This window comes from Schistosoma haematobium, chromosome 1 (genome assembly GCF_000699445.3).
Source record: "Schistosoma haematobium chromosome 1, whole genome shotgun sequence".
In the NCBI taxonomy this organism is placed as follows: domain Eukaryota; kingdom Metazoa; phylum Platyhelminthes; class Trematoda; order Strigeidida; family Schistosomatidae; genus Schistosoma; species Schistosoma haematobium.
The window spans coordinates 80,972,572-80,993,460 of record NC_067196.1 but is presented as its reverse complement, the minus strand read 5'-3'; the positions used below and the strand labels follow the sequence as shown (position 1 = coordinate 80,993,460).

Here is a 20,889-nt window from a genome sequence, read left to right as displayed (position 1 = left end):
CTCACGCTTGTGTTATTTTTGTTTGTTGTCAATTGCTTTCGTTATTAAATATTAGCGTATTCTGTGTGCTTGCTGAGTCGTCGGCTCCCTTTACCTTCCCAGATAACCTAATTTAATGCTCCAACACACCAGATACCTTCTGGCACTATTCGCGCGCTATTTAAAAAGGACAGTGGTATTTTTCCTCGCTGAGTAAATTTCATTGTTTTGATCGTTTATTACGTATCAAGACTACTGTTTTTCACTTTAATTGAATTTATTTCAGTTAAAGTATTTGACTAAAGTATCGTTTTTACTGTTTTGTCGTTGGTACTCTTTAGTACCTCTTTTTCAACTGTATCTGTTAGTACTTTTGGTCCTAGCAATCTACAGCTCTTCACTTTTTTGGTCATTGATAATTTTTTGTTTCTGGGTATCATCGCATATTGAAAAACCCCTCCCAAATGACCGGACAGTGTAAAAAAGCAGTTGCCAACGTCCGGGTTGTCGTTATCCTGTTGAAAGCGGCATGCAGTGCGACGAGTGCAAAGGCTGGTACCACGAAGTTTGCACGAACTTAACGCCTGCTGCTTTCAAACGGTTCAGTAAGAAGGGTTGTGTGTGGCTTTGTCAACAGTGCTGCTCGGATGCAAACAGCTTGTTAACCGAGGCCATCTCACTGGTTGATGCTGCAAAGAAGTGTTTTAGCAAGCATAGTCGGAACGCGTCAAACAGCACTCGGTCTGTCGACACGCAAATCAACGTGAAGGAAACTAAGGTTAGTTCGATGATAGATGACTCATGCCCGTCAAAGAAGGAAAAGCAATCTCCAAAGGGACCTGACTCAAACAAAGGCTCAAGAAAAGTAGGGTCTTCTGTTCCCCGTCTCCCAGATGGGATCCAAAAGGAAACACCTAGAAGCCGCAATCGCAAGGCTCGATCGGTTTCAAATGGCAAACATAACACGACCCCTCAGGTCGTCGACAACCCCCCAAAACCCAACACTAGGTTTGACGCAACTGCTATTGCTTCTACCAGCACCGTTGACGAATGGGTACAGGTTGTAAGGAAGAAAAGTAGGGATATAAAATGGAACCCTGCCCCCGTAAAAGTGGTTGAAAAATCGAAAGCTGATCATAGCGACAGATCAGCTATTTTTCCTAGAATTAAGGAGAGCGATAGCTCTGAACCTAAAGCTCGTTTTGAGCATGACATTGTACTGATTAGGCAGCTGCTTAATCAACTCATGCCTCAAAATATGACTGGGGTCACCTTGCTAAAGGTGTATAGACTAGGGAGTCTAACGGACTCGAAACCAAATCATTCCAGACTGCTTAAAGTAGTATTCGGCTCTTCAAACGAACGTGACCTAATTTTACAAAATGGACACAAATTAAAGGGTTCAGGAGTCTTTATCCGAAAGGACCTACCGTTGGCAGACCGTGTTAAAAGACGGGAAGCCGAGAAAGAACTACAACATAGGTTAGACGCCGGCGAAAAGGACCTGAAAATTGTAAATTTTCGGGTTGTAAGACTTCGACAGAGAATGATGCCGAAGCCACTCTGGGTGAAGCACGAAGGCACTTAAATAGGCTTCCGATCTGCTACACTAATGCCCGGAGCTTACTTAATAAGCGATGGGAACTAGGTGTACAGATTGACTCTATAAAGCCAAATATAATCGCAGTAACAGAAACCTGGCTGACACAGGCTATGGATAGTATAGAACTTGATTTCGAGGGCTTTACGTTAGTAAGGGCCGACAGAACACAAAAGCGCAAAGGAGGGGAGTAGCTCTATTCATTAGGAATGCTATCCCATTTACCATTATCGATAGTGTATCCCATGAGAGTGGGACGTGTGAATTAGTTAGTCTTCGCTTAAAATGCAAGGGACAAGAGCTGCTGATTGGTTTGGTCTATCGCAGTCCAAGCTGTGAGGCAAATGAGATCCTGTTAAGCAGTCTCAATACTTGGTCCCAAAGTGGTCGATGTCTAATGCTAGGGGACTTTAATGCACCTATGGTAGACTGGGAAAATCTGCGAACTGAATCGTCAGAAAATTCCTTCGAGCAGGAACTAGTTGATGCGGTTATCACATGTGCCCTAGTGCAACATGTGAAAGAAGCGACTAGGTACGACCCGGACACTGAATCATCCTTATTAGATCTTATACTGACTCACTATGAGGATGATGTTGCGAACCTCCACCATATGCCACCCTTAGGTAAAAGTGACCACGCAGTTTTAACTTTCGACTTCCATATAACTGCCAGTCATGAGGACGCGTCAGTCCAGTCCAGACCCAACGTCTGGAAAGCAAACATACCAGACATCATGCACTCAGCATCGTTAATAGATTGGACAATAGACCCAGAGTGCTCCATTGAAACGGCCTGGGACGCATTTCGAAAATCATACTTAAAAGTTACCACACCTCACACCAAAGGGGCCGAAAAACTCCCCACCATGGTTCAGTAGGGAGGTCCGTATCCTTCTCCGTAAGAAAAGGAAAACGTGGGATAGATTTAGGTTACTGGGAACTGATGAAACTAAATCCCAGTATAGAAAAGTCCGGAATACCTATGCCTCGACCCTCCGTAAGTCTAGAAAATTGTACGAAGAAAAACTTGTTAAGGAATCCATAGAATGTCCTAAACGTTTGTATTCTTATATAAACCAAAGGACAAAGAGAAGAGGAAATATTCCTGCTCTATGGGGAGACAGTACTGCCGCGTCACTGGTGGAGGACGACTTTGGTAAGGCTCAAGTGTCCTCAAACTACTTCAGCAATGTATACACCATAGAAGCACCCTTCCCATCAGCACATACAGATCCCCCCACACATACACTGGATAGCGTGACCATTAAAGAACTCGATGTCTTTGGTCTGCTAAATAAGCTTGACATAGGTAAATCCACGGGGCCCGATGAATTACATCCTAGGCTACTGAAGGAATTATCTAACTTCGTTGCGAACCCTTTAAGTACATGCTTTAACCTATCCGTTACGCAGGGTCGCTTACCGAAAGATTGGAAAAACGCCATAGTAAGTCCTGTCTTCAAAACAGGCACGAAACACAAACCTGAGAACTACCGCCCCGTTAGCCTCACTGGTGTGGTTGTTAAAATCTTAGAAAAGATTGTTCGGAAGGAGCTGTTTAAGTATCTCGATAAAAACCGGATCCTCTCGGAGAAGCAGCATGGCTTCAGAATAGGTTACTCTTGTCTCACTAACTTATTAGTGGCTCGTGAAAGCTGGTGTGCTCTTAAGGACCAGAAGCTACCTGTAGACGTCGCCTTCATTGATTTCAGTAAAGCTTTTGATAAAGTTCCGCACAACCGGCTGTTATATAAGTTAAGACATATCGGGATTGGAAGTAATTTATTGATGTGGATAAAAGACTTCTTAGTTGGGCGTCAACAAAGAGTAAGGGTGAACTCAAAGTTATCTAGCTGGGAAACTGTGCTTAGTGGAGTGCCCCAGGGTACAGTTTTGGGGCCAGTGCTATTCCTCTTGTATGTAAATGACCTTCCTTGTCTCCTATCATCATCGGTCTTGCTATATGCTGACGATGTCAAGATATGTGGAATGATACGATGTGAGGGTGATAGCTTAGAACTTCAAAATGACCTGAAGAAGTTATCTGAATGGTCTCAAACATGGCAGTTGCCGATAAATACTTCCAAGTGTGTTGTGATGCATATCGGTCATCAAGGCACAGATACAAACACGATAAATAACACTGAGCTACATAATGTCCAGACACATAATGACTTAGGAGTTATCGTTAGTCAAGACTTAAAGACTACTGCACACTGCCGTGCAATAGCCGCCAAAAGTTTTAGAACGTTATGGTAAATACGTAGGGCTTTTAGTCATGTCGACACTAAGACGTTTTTGACTTTGTATACAGTGTTCGTTCGTCCTAAACTTGAGTACTGCATACAGGCGGCTAGCCCCTGCTTTAAAAAAGACAGTGAGCTTCTGGAAAAGGTTCAGAGAACGGCGACTAATCTGGTTCCCGCAATAGCGAAGCTTCCGTATGAATCTCGACTGGCCAAGCTGAACCTTTTCCCGTTGTCATATCGCAGAACTAGAGGCGACTTGATTACAGTTTTCAAGTTGCTTAGTGATAAATTTGCACCTAACATGCCCTCATTTTTCTTGTCTTCCAAAACAGAGAATTAACAAGGACACTCCAAAAAAGTTCATAAGCCCAGAACAAATTACTTGTCAGCTGACTATCGACTTTCCCATCGAATCATCAACGAGTGGAATTCACTACCTCAGCACGTGGTTGAGGCTCCATCCGTCGACTCTTTCAAAAGAAAGTTGTATGAACTGAGAGACCACCATTGCCAGGACTAACATAGGCCATCGAGTCTCCTGTCCTTCCCAAACTGAAACTGAAACTGAATCCTAATATAGACTGGACATTACAAGAAAGCCTGAAGCTGTGTTGCCATTTTCCTGTGCTGCAGAAGGCATGGTTTTTCTTGGAAGCTGCACCGTGCGAGTAAAGCTTGACTTTAAGGACTATCCAGTGGTTGATGTGCATATCTGTTCTCGGTAGCAACGGCCCAGGGAACGATTTATGGGGCAGTCTTGTTCCTTCTGTATGTAAAAGACTTTTCTAGTCTCCTATCGTCGTCATTTTTGTTATATGTTAACAATATCTAGATATAAAGAGCAATAAAAAGCGTTGATTGTCTAAATTACCTGGTAAAATCTATATGGTTTGGAATTTAGCAGTTACCGATAAATTTATGTACTTGGAAGCATCAATTCCTCCAAATGCAACACGGTGGATGAAAGGAACCTGATTCTAAGTAATTCACGTAAACTGATTGGATCCGGAATATATGTCCGTGAGGATCTCAGCCTAGCTGATCGTATTAAGAGACGAGCTGCAGAAGCGGAAATAAACGAGCGTCACCGAAACGGTGAAAGAAACCTCGTTCTTAAGGGTTTTCAAATTGTATAAGTTCGGAACAAAACGATACCCAAGCCACTCTGGGTGGCAAGGGAAAGCTCTCCACAGACTTAAAGGTATGCTACACAAATACTCGCAGCCTACTAAGTAAAATGGCGGAGCTCAAGTCAGTGTTGAATGAAGAAAAACCGGACGTTATTGCTGTCTCGGAAACTTGGTTAACGTCAGAAGTATTAGATAGTGAAATCCAGTTGACTGGTTTTTTAACCAGTAGGGCTGATAGATTAAACCGAAGGGGAGGCGGGGTTATTGTGTACACGAAAAGCACCCTAACCATAAGATTAACTGAGACAGTAGCACATGTTTCAGGGACATGTGAACTGTTGAGATGTAAGTTGAAATGCCGACGGCAAGATATTGAAGTAGTTGTAGTATATCACAGTCCAGACTGTGTAGCAGATGATTTTCTCCTAAGTAAACTTAAGTCCTGGTGTAACAACGGTAAAAGCCTTGTAGTAGGTGACTTTAATGCACCATATATAAACTGGGATAACTTAGAAGTAGGGTCATCGATATTGTCGTTCGACTGCAAACTGTTAGAAACCTCGATTGGACTAGCATTATTCCAACACATTAGAGATCCCACAAGATACGACTTAAGAAACTCTTCTCTTTTAGACTTAGTCTTCACACACGGTGATGACGTTGGTCGAATGGATTTTCTTCCACCACTTCGGAGAAGTGACCATGCAGTCATCTTATTCAAATTCATGGCTGAGATTGCTTGTCAAACAGTTGCGCCGGCCCGTTCTAACATATCGAAGGCAGATATGCAGGCAATTAACTCCACAGCATCGGCTAAGAACTGGCAAATTGACTCAAAGGCATTAGTACAAGAGGCATGGACTCTATTCAGGCAGTTATACAATCGGGTAACTCAACCATACATACCCTGGACTGTCCCAAAGAAAAAGAAGCACGGACATCCCTGGATAGGGCGGGTTATTCGACGCTTACTAAGACAAAAGAAGAAATGCTGGGATGTTGCCATCCGCCTTGGCACAACAGGTACGATGGAACACTACAGATCGATAAGAAACGAGTGTATAATGAAAATTCGGGAAGCTCAAAGAAAATATGAAATGCAGCTGGTACAATCTGCACTCAAGCAGCCCAAGAGGATATTCTCGTACATAAACTACAGAACAAGGATGCATCACTGAATTCTCAGCCTAATTAAAGTAGGAAGTGAATCTGAAATGATAGAGGAAGATCAGGAAAAAGCAGAGGTTATGGCTGACTATTTTGGGGCAGTTTTCACTCAGGAACCTCCTCTAGAGAAAGAACCAGACCCAAATACAGAGTCAACAAACCAGCTGCTCACCGTGGACTTCGACCAAAACGATGTGCTTAAGGCTCTTAGCACCCTAAACATGGAGAAGTCAACAGGACCAGATGAACTACACCCTAAAATCTTGAGACATATTGCCCAATGTATCGCAGCCCCACTGACTGTGATATTCAAAATGTCACTTGACCAAGGTGTGTTACCTATGGACTGGAGGGACGCAATCGTCACTCCCATACATAAAACAGGTCTACGACAAGTTCCGTCGAATTACAGACCCGTAAGCCTCACCAGTGTTGTAATTAAAATACTGGAAAGAATAATCAAACGGACCATAACAGCATTTATGGAAACCAATAACTTGCTGAACATGGCACAATATGGTTTTAGAAAGGGTCTATCCTGTACAACGAACCTCCTTTTAGCTAGGGAGTTCTGGATTAGTGCGCTAGACAACGGAAACTCAGTGGATGTTGTCTACATAGATTTCTGTAAGGCTTTTGACAAGGTGCCAACTAATAGACTGCTATTGAAGTTGGCAAACCTTGGTATTGCCGGACCTCTTTTAAAATGGATTAAAGATTTTCTAGTAGGTCGTACGCAAAAAGTAAGAATAAATTCTAAGTGCTCCATCTGGAGACCAGTACTTAGTGGAGTACCTCAAGGTTACGTCCTAGGTCCTTTATTTTTTATAATGTACGTTAATGATCTTACAAGTATAGTACAGTCTCCAATGTTATTATACGCTGACGATTTAAAAATTTGGCTAGTAGTAACTGGAGACAAAGACGCATTTACTCTTCAGGCAGACTTAAATAATATGATAAACTGGTCTAAAGAGTGGCTGATGCCTATGAACTCGGAAAAGTGTGTCTACATGCACTTGGGGGATTCAAAGGTTAATACGTACAACATAGGGGATGTGTCATTACCCGTAGTCCGGTCTCATAAGTATCTAGGGGTGACAGTGAGTAATGATCATAAGACGACGGCCCATTGCCGTGAGGTCGCAGTTAAGGGGTTTCGAAACATCTGGGCTTTAAAACAGACATTCACTAAGTTAGACACTACCATGTTCACCACAGTATACACATCCTTAGTGAGAACTAAGTTAGAGAACTGCGTTCAGGCTGCAAGCCCCTGTTTCAAAGGTGACTCAGACATACTAGAAAAATTACAGAGGGCAGCTACGTGTGCAATTCCGGAACTCCGGGGTGTATCATATAAAGAGCGGCTTGAAAAACTGAACCTCTTTACTCTGTCCTATCGCAGACTAAGGGCAGATCTAATTTTGATGTACAGAATACTGAGAAATGATTTCGGACCTAACTTATTCTCTCTCTTTCTTCCCACTAGATCGGGACACCTCAGATGACACAGCAGGCGAGTAGAAAAGTGAAGATCGAACAAAATACCCGTGGCATACAGGTTTTCACACTAAGTCATCAATACTTGGAACCTGCCGCCTGAAGCATTGGTGTCCGCACCTTCAATTGACTCTTTCAAGAGAAGACTGGACACTCACAGAAGTGAGTAATAATGGCTATAAATGTCCAGTTTATGTATAAATTACAACTTTAAAGGAAAATGAATAATTACTGTTGCCAGTCCGAAATGTTCCGACCGTTGTTGCTACCTTGACGTGGTGGTCGGGCTTGCCTATCGTGTTGAAGCAACCGAGCTATACTGGCTGGAACAACCGTTCCTCAAGGTCCTACCATGTCAGACAGGTCGGTTGAAGAGCGGTAAGACTAAAAGCAACAAACCCAAGGTCCGAAGGCGAAGTCGTACTGCTGACTGTACAGAGGTGTGACAGCAGTAAGGTGTTTCCTTCAGACAACCAGCATGACAGCGATGCTGCCTTCCCACAAGGAGGGGTGGGGTTAGAAAAGGTCGACCCTAAAAATGCACACCTCACCTTACCTCACGGATTTCCGTCTCCGGCGGTAAGGCCCTTTGAAGAACGGAGCTAACACGTCAAAAACCTCCCACGAAAAGGCCGTGCGCGACCGGCCTCAAGCAGTTGTCCCTTGGGCACTGCGGTCACGCTCTCAGGTCACTGAGACCGCCTCTAATCCAATTTCCTTTTCAGGTACCTCCAGAAGAACCCTTCCACGGTGTGGGCAACCGGGAAGTGATAACCGCCCTCATACCTCTAACAACACCCAAGACCACTGTATTCATAATCAACCTTCCTCTTCAATTCCTATTATTCCTCCTACATCGACTTTCAACCCTAAACTTCCTCCTTGGTCTTCCTCCTCAAGTGTCACCATAACCAACGATTCTAGCGCTCAAAACTCTGTCCCAGGTCTACTGAAACCTCGCTTCAAACTATACATTGGAGCCTTCAACCTACGCCTCTATGTCAAATCGGTCATCAGGCTTCCTTGGCTAAAATCCTAGAATCTCTTACCATTGATGTATGTTGTGTCTCCGAAACACACATACAGGATCCCAGTGTGGTCATTCACTTGACCTCACCTCAGCAAAACGGAGAGCCGACGAGATACACCCTACGTGTATCTGGTGACCCGATGGCCAGTTCTCGTGGACTGGCAGGTGTAGGCATAGCACTAAGCATGAGGGCGGAACAAGCACTGCTAGAGTGGATCCCCGTCAACAGTCGTCTATGTGCTGTTCGGCTAAACGGCTCCGTAAAAACTCGGAAGGATAGGGACACACGTCGTTGCCTTTTCGTCGTTTCTGCCTACGCTCCCACTGACTGCAGCTCAGATGATGTGAAAGATGAATTTTACAGAAAGCTGTCCGAACTTCTTCAGAAAGCTAAACACTCAGACATAGTACTCGTAGGGGGTGACTTTAATGCTCAGATAGGTAGCTTAAACCAAACAGAAAGGCATTTAGGTGGATATTTTAGCATTCCGGCACAGCGAACAGATAATGGTGACCGGCTGCTGCAACTGTGCTCAGACAATCGCTTATTTTTAGCAAACACAAATTTTAAGCATAAGGAGAGACATCGTCTAACGTGGCGACCGCCTGCACCAAACCAACGATGGACTCAAATAGACCATATTGCCATCAGTCATCGTTGGAGAGGGTCGGTAGAAGATTGTCGCTCATTCTGGAGTACCTGCTTGGACTCTGACCACGCCCTAATACGGGCACGCATCTGCTTGCGCCTCACTGGACGCAAAAAAACCACAGTAAAAAGACCCATTAGAACCGAACTGAGTAGCGAGGAAACCAAAAGTAGGTTCCAGGAACAACTGAGGTCACGATTAGGTAGTTCTGAAGACGAGGCTGACCCAGATGTTGCTTGGAATGAAATACAAGCAGCTGTGGAAGCAGCAGTGACATCTATTAGCGACTTAAACCACAGAGTTTCAAAGAACCAGTGGATTTCTTCAAAGTCTATCACACTGATGGATTCTCGCAAACTCGTCCCATCAGGTTCTGAACATGATGAAGAGCGACAACAAATCAGATCTAGGTTAAGAAAAAGTCTAAGAAACGACCGTGAGCAGTGGTGGGCAACGAAAGCAAAAGAGATGGAAAAGGTGGCGGCTATAGGGAACACAAGACAGCTTTACAGACTAATAGAAGAAACTGGAATTAATAAGTCAAGTGTAAGTGAGATTATATCGGAAAAAGACGATACACTCATCTGCTCCCAGTCCAGACGTTTAGAACGATGGGCGGAACATTTCAGAGAACAGTTCAGCTGGCCTTCAGCTACTCTACAACTACCCTCCATTCCCAGACAGTGTGAATGGAACATTGAAGTAGGTCCCCCAACTCTTGCTGAAGTTCAAAAGGCTATAGTTAATCTGAAACGAGGAAGGGCAGCTGGTCCAGATGGACTGGCTCCAGAGGTCTTTAAGGATGGTGGTCCAATTTTAGCGATTAGGTTGACTAATATTTTAGCTAAAATCTGGGAGTTAGACGTTATTCCATCTAACTGGTCACAATCACTTATCGTCCCAATATATAAGAAAGGGTCAAAATCATCCTGTGACAACCACAGAGGGATTAGTTTAACTAATATAATATCTAAAATACTAGCCTCGATAATTATCAGACGCCTAACTAAGACTCGTGAACTGCAAACACGAGAGAAGCAAACTGGCTTTAGACCTGGTCGTGGCTGCATCGACCACATATTCACCATTCGTCAGATTCTAGAACACAGGCATACTTATCGGCGTTCGACAATGGTGGTCTTTCTCGACTTAAAAGCGGCATTTGACTCCGTAGACCGCGAGATTCTGTGGCAGTGTCTGTCATTGAAAGGCGTACCTCAGAAGTACATAAACCTTGTAAAGGCTCTTTACTCGAACACTACCAGTCGAGTCAGAGCTTATGGCGAACTGTCATCTACTTTTGCAACCTCAAGTGGTGTCCGTCAAGGCTGTCCACTTTCTCCATTTTTGTTTAACTTAATCATAGACCTATTGATGGGAATAACATTCTCGTCGACTGAATTCTCGGGTATTGATCTCCATCCAGGAGGTCCACTTATCGACTTAGAATACGCAGATGACATAGTCCTGTTTGGTGAAGACGTTGACAAAATGCAGAGTCTTTTGGTAGCACTGAGCAACAATGCCAGGATGTTTGGAATGCGCTTCTCTCCCTCTAAATGCAAGTTGTTGCTTCAGGACTGGTCTGCGTTAACACCTGAACTAAGGATAGGGAGTGAAGTAGTCGAACGCGTTGGCAACTTCATTTATCTTGGAAGTCTGATCAGCCCTAATGGGTTGGTATCGGACGAAATCTCAGCACGGATTCGAAAAGCTCGATTGGCTTTTGCCAACTTGCGTCACCTATGGCGAAGGCGAGATATCCGTCTATCAATAAAAGGACGAGTATACTGCGCGGCAGTCCGTTCTGTTTTACTTTACGGCAGCGAAACATGGCCTTTAAGAGTAGAAGACACTCGTAAGCTATTAGTATTTGACCACAGATGCCTTAGAAATATTGCTGGCGTCTGCTGGGATCACCGGGTAAGTAATAGTGAGGTTAGACGCAGGGTATTAGGGAATGATGGTAAATCAGTTGATGAGGTTATGAATCTTCATCGACTGAGATGGTTGGGCCACGTGTTACGTATGCCTGAACACCGATTACCACGACGTGCAATGCTAACCGGTGTTGGAGATGGTTGGAAGAACGTTAGGGGCGGCTAAACCAAAACGTGGCATCAGTACTTGAAGTCACTAACTACTAGTCTGAGCCATGTTGGGAGATGCAGACTACTTGGTTGTGGTCCGCATGACTATCGTAACCAATGGTTAGAGATTCTTGGTGACATGGCTCAGAATCGATCACAATGGCGTAGGTGTATACACTCCCTGTCTTCCCTTAAACTAAGAGATTAAAATCACTTCATATCTTTCTTTCTACGAACCAATTCTTTCTTCTTGTACTATATCTCTATATGCAATCTTTCTCTTACATATTACTACCTTTGACCTAACCACTGCTATGAATCCGGTGTTCATCTTGTTGTGCTGATGCGGTATGGCAACCTGGACCGATGCACATATGTGCCTGGTCCTACGTTGTAGCTGACTGACTGACTGACTCACAGAAGCATACTAGAAAAGGAATAACATAGGCCGTAGGCCTTCTGTCCTTACTACACAAATCTGAATCTGATGCATTTTGGTCATTAAGATAGTTACATACATTGTAAATAACATTGAGTTACCTATCTTCCAAACACAGTGACCCAGAAGTCATCGTTATCCAATATTTGAAAACTACTGCACACTGCCGTGCGATAGCCGCTCAAGTTTTCGGACCCCTATTTTAATACCTAGAGCTTTTAGTCGTATCGATTCTAAGACTTTTTTGACTTCCTAGACAGCGTTCCTTCGCCCCAGACTCGGGTATTTCATACAAGCAACCAGCTCCTGAATAAAAAGACGAATTGTTGGAGAAGGTTCAGAGGACGGCAACTAAGTTGGTCCTTGAAATCAAAATGCTGCTGTATGACGGGAGACTGAATAAAATTTCCTTGTCGTGTAGAAAAAGTGATAAATTTTCGTCTGACACAACCTCATTTTTCTTGTCTTCCAAAACAATTTACGAGGACATCCTAAAAAGGTTCACAAGCTCAGGACAAAATTTCTGTTAGCTGATTATCGACTTTCTCATCGAATTATCAACGAGTAGAATTCATTAACTCGTTGCGTAATCGAAGCCTCACATGTCGACCCATTCAAAGGAGTGTTGGATTAACTGAGAGATCACAGTTACCATTACTAATATAGGTCACCCAGTTTTCCGTCCCATCCAAACCGAAACTGATGTGTTAAAGCAGCACTTCATCAGCGTCCCAATGATGAAATTGATGGTCTTACTGAGGAACTGTTGCTCATCAACTGTGTTGTTAATAATTTGACTCCGAAAAAAGTTTTGATTCCTTCTAATGATGAATGCATCATTAAGAACTTAAGTTTTGGGTTGGCCTTAGGATTATGATATAAAATATAGGATTTATAATCAAAGTTTGTATTCGAAGTTATGGTATATAGTTAAAGTATAGGGTTTGGATTCTGTTTCACATCCTAGTTCTTAACCATAATCGTGGTCTTGATATTATAAATCCTTCATTTTTATATTCTGCTCTTAGGTTGACTGTATGGGCTCAGAACCTGTCAAAATCATTTAAAGGGTCTCTCATGCTTGCCCTTATAGTTCAGTTGTATTTTGTGGTGGAGTGATAGACGGGAACAGATATATTTAACAAGCCGTACTATCGACAGATATGTAGTGGTTAGCTGCTCATGGTCAGCTTATTCACTTTAACTCCGGGTTATATTGCTAATACAGTATTTAAATTCAAAGCTAAGTGGTTAAGTCATCTACATCAAACGCCAACACTGCAAGGTCCTGGTATGACGTTTTTTGTTGAAACCACTCAATGGTTTTTGGGTCACTGTAGCAAAAAGACTTAATTCTCTTCCGTCGGTTTATCATTTCATCTATTAGCTACATGCATAATAGTAAAACACTTGTAACCTATTCACCAATTCCTCTCTTTCAGGTGCTCTTTCATCATTCTCAACCAGTTATCTTGTTCAGTTGTGCATACTACCCAAGCGCCGTTTCGGCGCATGTTTTTTGTGCCAAATTTTGCTTTTAGTTCACGGTAAGATAGCATTTTAAAAGATAATCTTACTAAGGCTGTTTTTACTCCATATGTTTGGGCAGTCATGTTACTTTAGCTCACTTCGCCAGCTTCCCGTTATTGCTATTTGTGGAGCCACTGGGACTGGGAAATCGAAACTAGCAGTAAGCCTCGCCAATGTTTTCGGAGGTGAGGTCGTCAATTTCGATGCTCTCCAATTGTATAGTGGGATAGATATTGCAACAAACAAAGTGAGTTATAGCTTTGTTAGATTTTCTTCATTTTGAATTTCAGGGAGTCACTGATAATATCGTGGTGTAAGTCTTGTGCCTTGAAGAATTTTCCTGCTTTAGTAGTGATTCAGTGGGGCAGTATTATTTCCAGTCATGTGTACTGTCAGAGAGATGGGGTTATCATGCAGAATGACTGATGTAATTATTTAGTGACTTTGTGTTGGGAATTTTAATTCAGTAGTTAAATTCATGATCTATTCATGTGATTCCCCTGTTGATCAGTGGAATAGTTTTTAATTTGAATACATTAAAAGTGTGTATAAAATCGGTGTAAATCACTCAACAGTCTCAGCATTGTGTCTTTGAATTAATTCTTATATTTGAATTCTACCTCACTGACGTGGTTCGAACTTCTGAGTCATGTCTTTCACCATCAAACAAGAAGCGGGGCTCTAACTGCAGTAAATAATCATACAATTCGTTATTAAGCTTACGAGTTACAGAATTAACATTCGTATAATGTAGGTATGTAGCAGTGACCATTTCGTACGTAATCAGTTACTAGTTTCTTTGCTAACAGAAATGTCGTATGAAGCTTTTTTGTCTTAGATACCTAAGTCTCTAGGTTCCTACTACTGTGCCAAGACCAGTTTCATATGTGCAACTTGAAACAAAAGTATGGCTGTATTCAGTTATCGATATACAATATAGGTTTGATATCTTCACCGTTTACTAGCATTCATTGACTGAAAGGGTTCGCGGTAAATCAAGTAAGGAAACGTAACCAACTAAATCATCGCTTTATTCGGGATTATGGACTCATTTTCAGACACGCTTTTAAAAAAATTTATATTAATCAAACATCTAGTTAGAGTTGAACATTATATTTGTTTCCAAAGACCAAATTTGATATCAATGGATGTAATATCTAATTATTTTCATTTACTTATTTCAATACAAACATTGGTGCAAGGGGGCACCGAATACATATGCGCCACAAAATAACCATGAGGTTGTGAAGACATAAAGGATGTAAAGTGCGTATAATAAAAAAGAAGAACAATGAACAGGAATTAACACGAATGCAATAGTAATGATAATAATGGGAGAAACAGTTTAGTTAGAAAAATATAACCCAGAAAAATTCTTCCAGTTAAAGAAGTTACGTTCACTTTTGTGGAGAAAGTACGAAAAATCATAGCAGGATCTCTACTGGCTTCTATGTCATGTCTGATAACGTCTCTAGCCACTGAGTTGTACCATTTCTAGGACCACAACCAGAGAGTCGTGAAGGACCAACAGAATCCAGTTCTGTCCGGCTTTCTCCCATACCACGGCACCATGTCATACACTGACTACCTCTCCGCTTTTTCCAACCTGTCCCAGCGTCGGCAAGTAATGCGAAATATGGAATTCGCCGGAACGACATTTGTAGGTCATGTTCAAACCATCGAAGTCGATGTTTCAAGATGGTGACACCAACTGAATTATCGTCGCTCTGTCAGAACGTTACCGGACCTCTGTATTACTAACGTAGTCTTGCGACTGGATGTTAGCAATCCTCCGGAGACAACGATGACCAGACACAGAGAGGTACTTAACATCCTCAACTTGGAGAAGCCAGGTATCAAAAGCATGGAGCAAAACTGCTTTCATCCAATACACATTTCGATCCAAAATTTATTTTCATTCTTTGGAAAATTAAATTTTTTTGACAGGCCGTTTATAAGAACAAGGCTATTTAATTAGTGCTCTTTTTTATTTTCATTCTAGATATCACATGTCGAGTGTTTAGATGTCCCACACCATCTTATAGGGATCTATCCTCCAGAATTCGGACATAGATATGATGTTCATTCATATCGAGACATCTGTTTACCGCTGATTGAAAATATAAGAAATATCAGGAAAAAGTTACCTATTCTTGTTGGTGGGACTCATTATTATTTGGAGGCTATTTTATGGCAAGATTTTCTAGCTTCGAAACGTACTATTTTCGATGCAACAAGTGGATTCGATAGGTATCTTAATCTGTTAATTACACTGGTAATTATATTCGTCAATTTCTTTCAAATTTAGCATATATTCTTCATTACTGGATATCCTTGGTTTTTATCTATTTTTAGACAGTGCATTTTTGAAAATGATAAGACATTTAGGATTATAATGTACAAATTTGGATAGTGTAATATGAAGACGAAGATTATCCGAACTATGTGATATATTAGCGCAAAACATTCCGAACAGTCTGAGCACATGTATACTAGTTAAGAACATTCTTCTTACATTTCATTTGTCTAGTTGACCTTTTTTTGCATATAAATGCTTTTAACAAGTATGGGTGTTATCACATTGTTCGAAATGTATTGCGCTGATATATCACATAGTTCTGATAATCCAAATTTATCAAGGGGACTAGTTGAAAATTGATAGTTTGAGGTATTCGTAAGTATTTTTCGTTTTACAATCCTTTCATTTACCTCATAAAATTCAATGTAAGCAGATAGTGACTAATGCTATAGTGTACTTCCTAACTCCAACTAAAACTTGCATTCGGATTGTACACTATAGTAACCAAGCAAAATGATTTGATGTGGCGATTGGTTGTTTTGTATCGGGAGTTAGGAGGAGTTAGCTTCACTTAAATCGTTCATGGGACTAGTAAATGGTTGTTAACATCTTTAACCAAAGGAATAAAATGTTAGGGTTCGAACTCTTAAAGTAACATTTTCTTTTGGAATTAGAGAGTCATCCCTTTAAATGCCCTGTTACGGTCAAGGGTGGGGAAAGTCTGCCTCCCTCTCAAAATGCTCTAACATGGCCACGTGTATACAGACACTGACAAGGAAGTCCTACTCACTGTCTTCTCGTCGCAGGGGTGTTGTTTACGAAATTGAGAGGACGAAAAGCGAATGTCCGGTACTTTAACCGGGTTGGTGGATATGAAGGGTCGATGTACGGGAGTTGAAAAACCCTGATTCCGAACCGATCGTGAACATGGGCTCCAGGATCCTGAGGGAGTAAATGATGTGTGAACCTACTGTTGATCACCAGCTACCACGTGACTGCATCTCCTTACGTTACTCCACTGCTTTGTGGATCAAACCTTTAGATCGAAGTCTCCGGGTGTGGCCCCCTAAGAGAACCACCTGCTTCGGTTTGGGCAATCGGGCAGTATTCCAGCCCACACACAAATCGAATGATGAAGTTTGGCGCATATATATTGTGTGCCTTTTTGTACCGATGTTTATGTGTTTAAATAAATAACAGGTTCTTTTTGAATTAAAAAATCATATAAATAAATATATGGAGTCCTGATTTAGCGTTTATTTCCTGTTGCTTTTAATCATTTACTAGATAAAGGTCTCACTTTAATGAGGGTTTTGTGTTGTTAAAATAAATTAATCGAATTCCGAACAATAGATGAACATGATGATACATTGTGGGTAATTGATAACTGCTAATGAGACTGATTGCTTTAAGTTTTGGTTGAACAGATAACTGAGGAGAATGTAGCTATCCAGCAGAATACATATCTTAGTAAAATGACCTGCTTATATTCAGATATTAACAGAAGAATAAACATGAATAAATATCTTTAGGGATTGAAGAAAATCAATTCTTTTATGTCACTTACTGTTCTATGATTTCAGATTTTCCCATCATACCTGACATGTAGTTCGTAACCATCCTTAGAGAGGTTCGCACTCAGTGTATGCTATTTCATCATGTTTTGTCACATGGTATTTAAATGTTAAGTCTAATTCACTGTTGAATGTAAATAGAGAAACAAAAGTATAATCCTTTTAATTGAATGCCACGTTATCCAGTTATTACGTTCAAGCAATGAAAACTGGGCAGATGGACAGTCTTAGCACAACTGTGAATTAATACAACTTCGTAATGGAACTCATTAACCGAGTTCAGATTCATGTAATCTGCTCAAAATTGCATATTTTGTGTGACATCTTGAACTAAAGTAACCGGAGTTAGGTTCAAACCTGAAATCCAATGATCAAAAGTGAAAGGTTTTACCTACCAAACTACGGTGTTGCTACATTCACAGTTGTATAATTAAAGAAAATCAACCAGACAAAAAATGAAAGAGGTTAAAACAATATTATCAGCATTATTGGAAAAAATCTGAAAGAATGGATAGAGTCAATCATAATGATAATGGTACATTTAAAGGCTTAGATGGTAATGAATAAACGCGTTTGGTGCAGTTCGATGTTTTTAAAATCGTATTATTAAGTCTCCTTTTTTTGAATCATAAGTTCATGTCCATTCCTCAGATTTCGTTTTATGAAGAGATAGATCCTAGTCCCGACGATGGGTGGATTTTGTTTTCACATTAAGGTTTAGTTATTCTTAATCATTTGTTTTTGTTTGTTGTAAATGTATGTGTAAAATGGCATCATTGTTCATTTTTTGTCAGTTTCTTACTTGAATAAGCTTTTCTGAAATCACATGGTTTAAATATTCATTTGTCTAATGCCACAGTATATTATGCTTTTGAATGAGCAATCGCAATAGCGCCTTCATTATTTTCTAATGTTAACTGTAACTCAGTGGATAGGATCATCTAATTGTTTGCTCAAATACTATTTATTATTTTGAAAGTTAGTGTTTTGTAATTGTCTGAACTATAGAATAAATTATATTTTATCCTTTTCGTATTTTCAATGTTTCAGTGAAGTTTCTTTTGGGCATCCATTAGAATGCTATGATCTTTTGCGTACTCTGAAACCAGATGTAGCCGCACAATTGCATCCGAATAATGTGCGTAAAGTAAAGAAAGCACTTCTCGATGTTCTGAAAGGATCTATTCAGACTAAAACACAAACTGAATTGAATGAAAATGTAGATTTGGGAAAACAAGTGTTAAATCGATCTATTAAACCTCGATATCCTGGAGAGTCGCTCATATTATGGCTGGACTGTGCTTCCGATGTTTTGAATACTCAGTTGAATAAGCGGGTGAATAGAATGTTGGATTCCGGGTTAGTTGATGAATTGGACACTTTTCTTGACAAGGTGAATGTTTTGCCAGATAGATTCAGTGAGACTGAAACATCTGATACGTCAGGTAAGAAAAAGTCTTTTGGACATGTTTTTATATTTGACTGCTAGTGGTATGGATTATCCCGCTGCTGATATTTTGTTTGAAATTTGATCAATCTTAGTTGGCATATGTGAATTATGTGCAGATTGTCTCGATATAGCCAATATGACACAAATTTATCTAGGATATTCAAAAATAAAGAATATTTGAGTGAAGAATTGTTTTCAAGAACTTGATCATCAGGCTCTGCAGTTGTAAATCCATAATTATAATATTGAATAAAGCCATTAATAATAATAATATTTTACAAGGGCCAAAGTAAGTCAAGGCATCCATTAATGAATTTGAAAATGTTATATGTTAAAAATGGTGAACGTTTTCATCTGTCATGACATATTTAATTCAAAATTGTGTTACTTATAAACTAGAAAGGTCATTTAATAAAAATCAGAATGATTTGGTGTAAAGTAGCAAGTTATAATGAATATAATAGTAACATAATAAAGTAAAAAAATCGTATAAAATGCGTAGTATGAGAATTGCACCTCGTTAATAGAGGTAATAATAATAACAGTAATGATATCATTATGTGAATAGAATATGTAATAAGAGGTGTTTTATCTAGGTAATTACGGTAAAAAATAATTCATGTGAATCGGGAAAGATGGGTGTTCAGAATAAGAAAGATGTAAACACAGAAGGAATTGGGAGGGGATAAGAGGTTTATAATATTCAGTTTGGGTATCAAGTGATCCAGTCGTAGGCCAGGGTAAACATAGAGGCTGCATATAGTCCTTCTGGATACATAAGTTTGATTTTCTGGAGTTGATCCAGATGGTTTCAGTTATGTATAGTAGCCGTAATGTAGCGCCTTGAGTTAAATTCTTCGGAACTTGATGTTAAACAGAGAAGGCTTCATCTATTTTGATATGATGTTCACTATCTCCCAAGTGAGAAAGAATGGTGCTGTTAATAGACTTAGTGATTTGTTTTTCCGAACCACTCTGGTACATGTTCACGAACACGCAAGAATAAAGCCCTCTGAGTACGGCCTATGTAACTAGCTCCATATGGGCAGTTGAATTGGTATACACACATAGAGAAGCCCATCATCAGTAACTTACCCTTGATTTGTTGTGTAAGTACTGGTTTGGTTGGAAAAATTACGTGTAACTTGGAGGCGTGAATTGTCCTTTCAACAGATATCTATCTATTAATAGATAGATACACTGAAGAACACAACGAAATAACAGCTATCCACGGAATACAATGGACGGCAGCATTCCTACAACTGAACAACATATGGAACTCAAAACAACTGTTAATCAGTATCAAAGTGAGAATCTTCAATACGAACGTCAAGGCATTTCTACTGTGTAAAGCTGAAACGGAGAATTACCACAACCATCGTCAAGCATGTACAAATAGTTGTCTACACAAGATACTAAATGTCCGGTGACCGGATACCATCAGCAATAGCCTACTACAGTAGAGAACAAAACAGTTTCTAGCTGAAGAGAAAATTAGGAAACATGCTGGGAGTGGATAGGACATACATTACAGAAACTATCTAACTGCATCTCGACGTAATTGTTAACTTGAAATTTCGAACGGAAACGGAAAAGAGGAAGGCCGAAGAACACATTGCGTCGGGAATCGGAAGCAGACATAAAAAAGATGAATAACAACTGGGAAGGATTGTCCAGGATAGAGTTGAATGGAGAATGCTGGTGGGAGGTCTGTGTCCCTCCACGGGGGGTAACAGGCGTGAGTAGGTAAGATAATCTTATCAGAAAATTCCTATCAGAAGGTATTAAAAAAGAAGAAACTGTGACTCAGTCGGTAGAAAAACCCTTTATCTGGAACTGGGTGACATTTTAAGACGTCGACTCAAAAGATGTTATATATCCGTTAACCAAGTATATTTACCACTGTTATATTAGGTTTAGTTTTTTCTACAGTATTTTGATTTTTTGAGCGTTTTTATTAAATAAAAACCATTACTGTTTCGGAGATATTTTCTCAACTGCTCTAAATAGATTACCATTGCCAGCTTTATTGATAAGTAATTAATGTGAAATAACTTAGTTAGGATTAGATTACGTTGAATGCTTTTGATCGAGAGCTAAATACTAAACACTTTCGGGAGTGAGAGAGGGGGGGTGAAAGCTAGCATGAATTTAGTATGGGTTCAAACTTTTTGCTTCTGAATTATTGATGTAGTGT

General features: G+C 40.5%; 1 protein-coding gene across 4 annotated transcripts in view; it reads left to right on the top strand.

Annotated features, from left to right (window-relative positions):
* The window catches only part of TRIT1_1 (tRNA dimethylallyltransferase), a 30,022-nt gene that overhangs the window by 1,200 nt on the left and 7,933 nt on the right, over window positions 1-20,889 (top strand). The window contains exons 2-7 of one of the 4 annotated variants that reach the window (XM_051209815.1): window positions 4,246-4,598; window positions 7,620-7,792; window positions 13,282-13,386; window positions 13,421-13,616; window positions 15,372-15,619; window positions 18,293-18,687. In XM_051209815.1, coding sequence (XP_051075277.1) covers window positions 13,352-13,386; window positions 13,421-13,616; window positions 15,372-15,619; window positions 18,293-18,687 — 874 coding nt within the window. In that variant the 5' untranslated portion in view covers window positions 4,246-4,598; window positions 7,620-7,792; window positions 13,282-13,351. Of the gene's footprint in view, window positions 1-139; window positions 4,599-7,619; window positions 7,793-13,281; window positions 13,617-15,371; window positions 15,645-18,292; window positions 18,688-20,889 lie in introns of those variants that run through there. The other 3 variants (XM_051209817.1, XM_051209816.1, XM_051209818.1) reach the window with 3 other exon arrangements.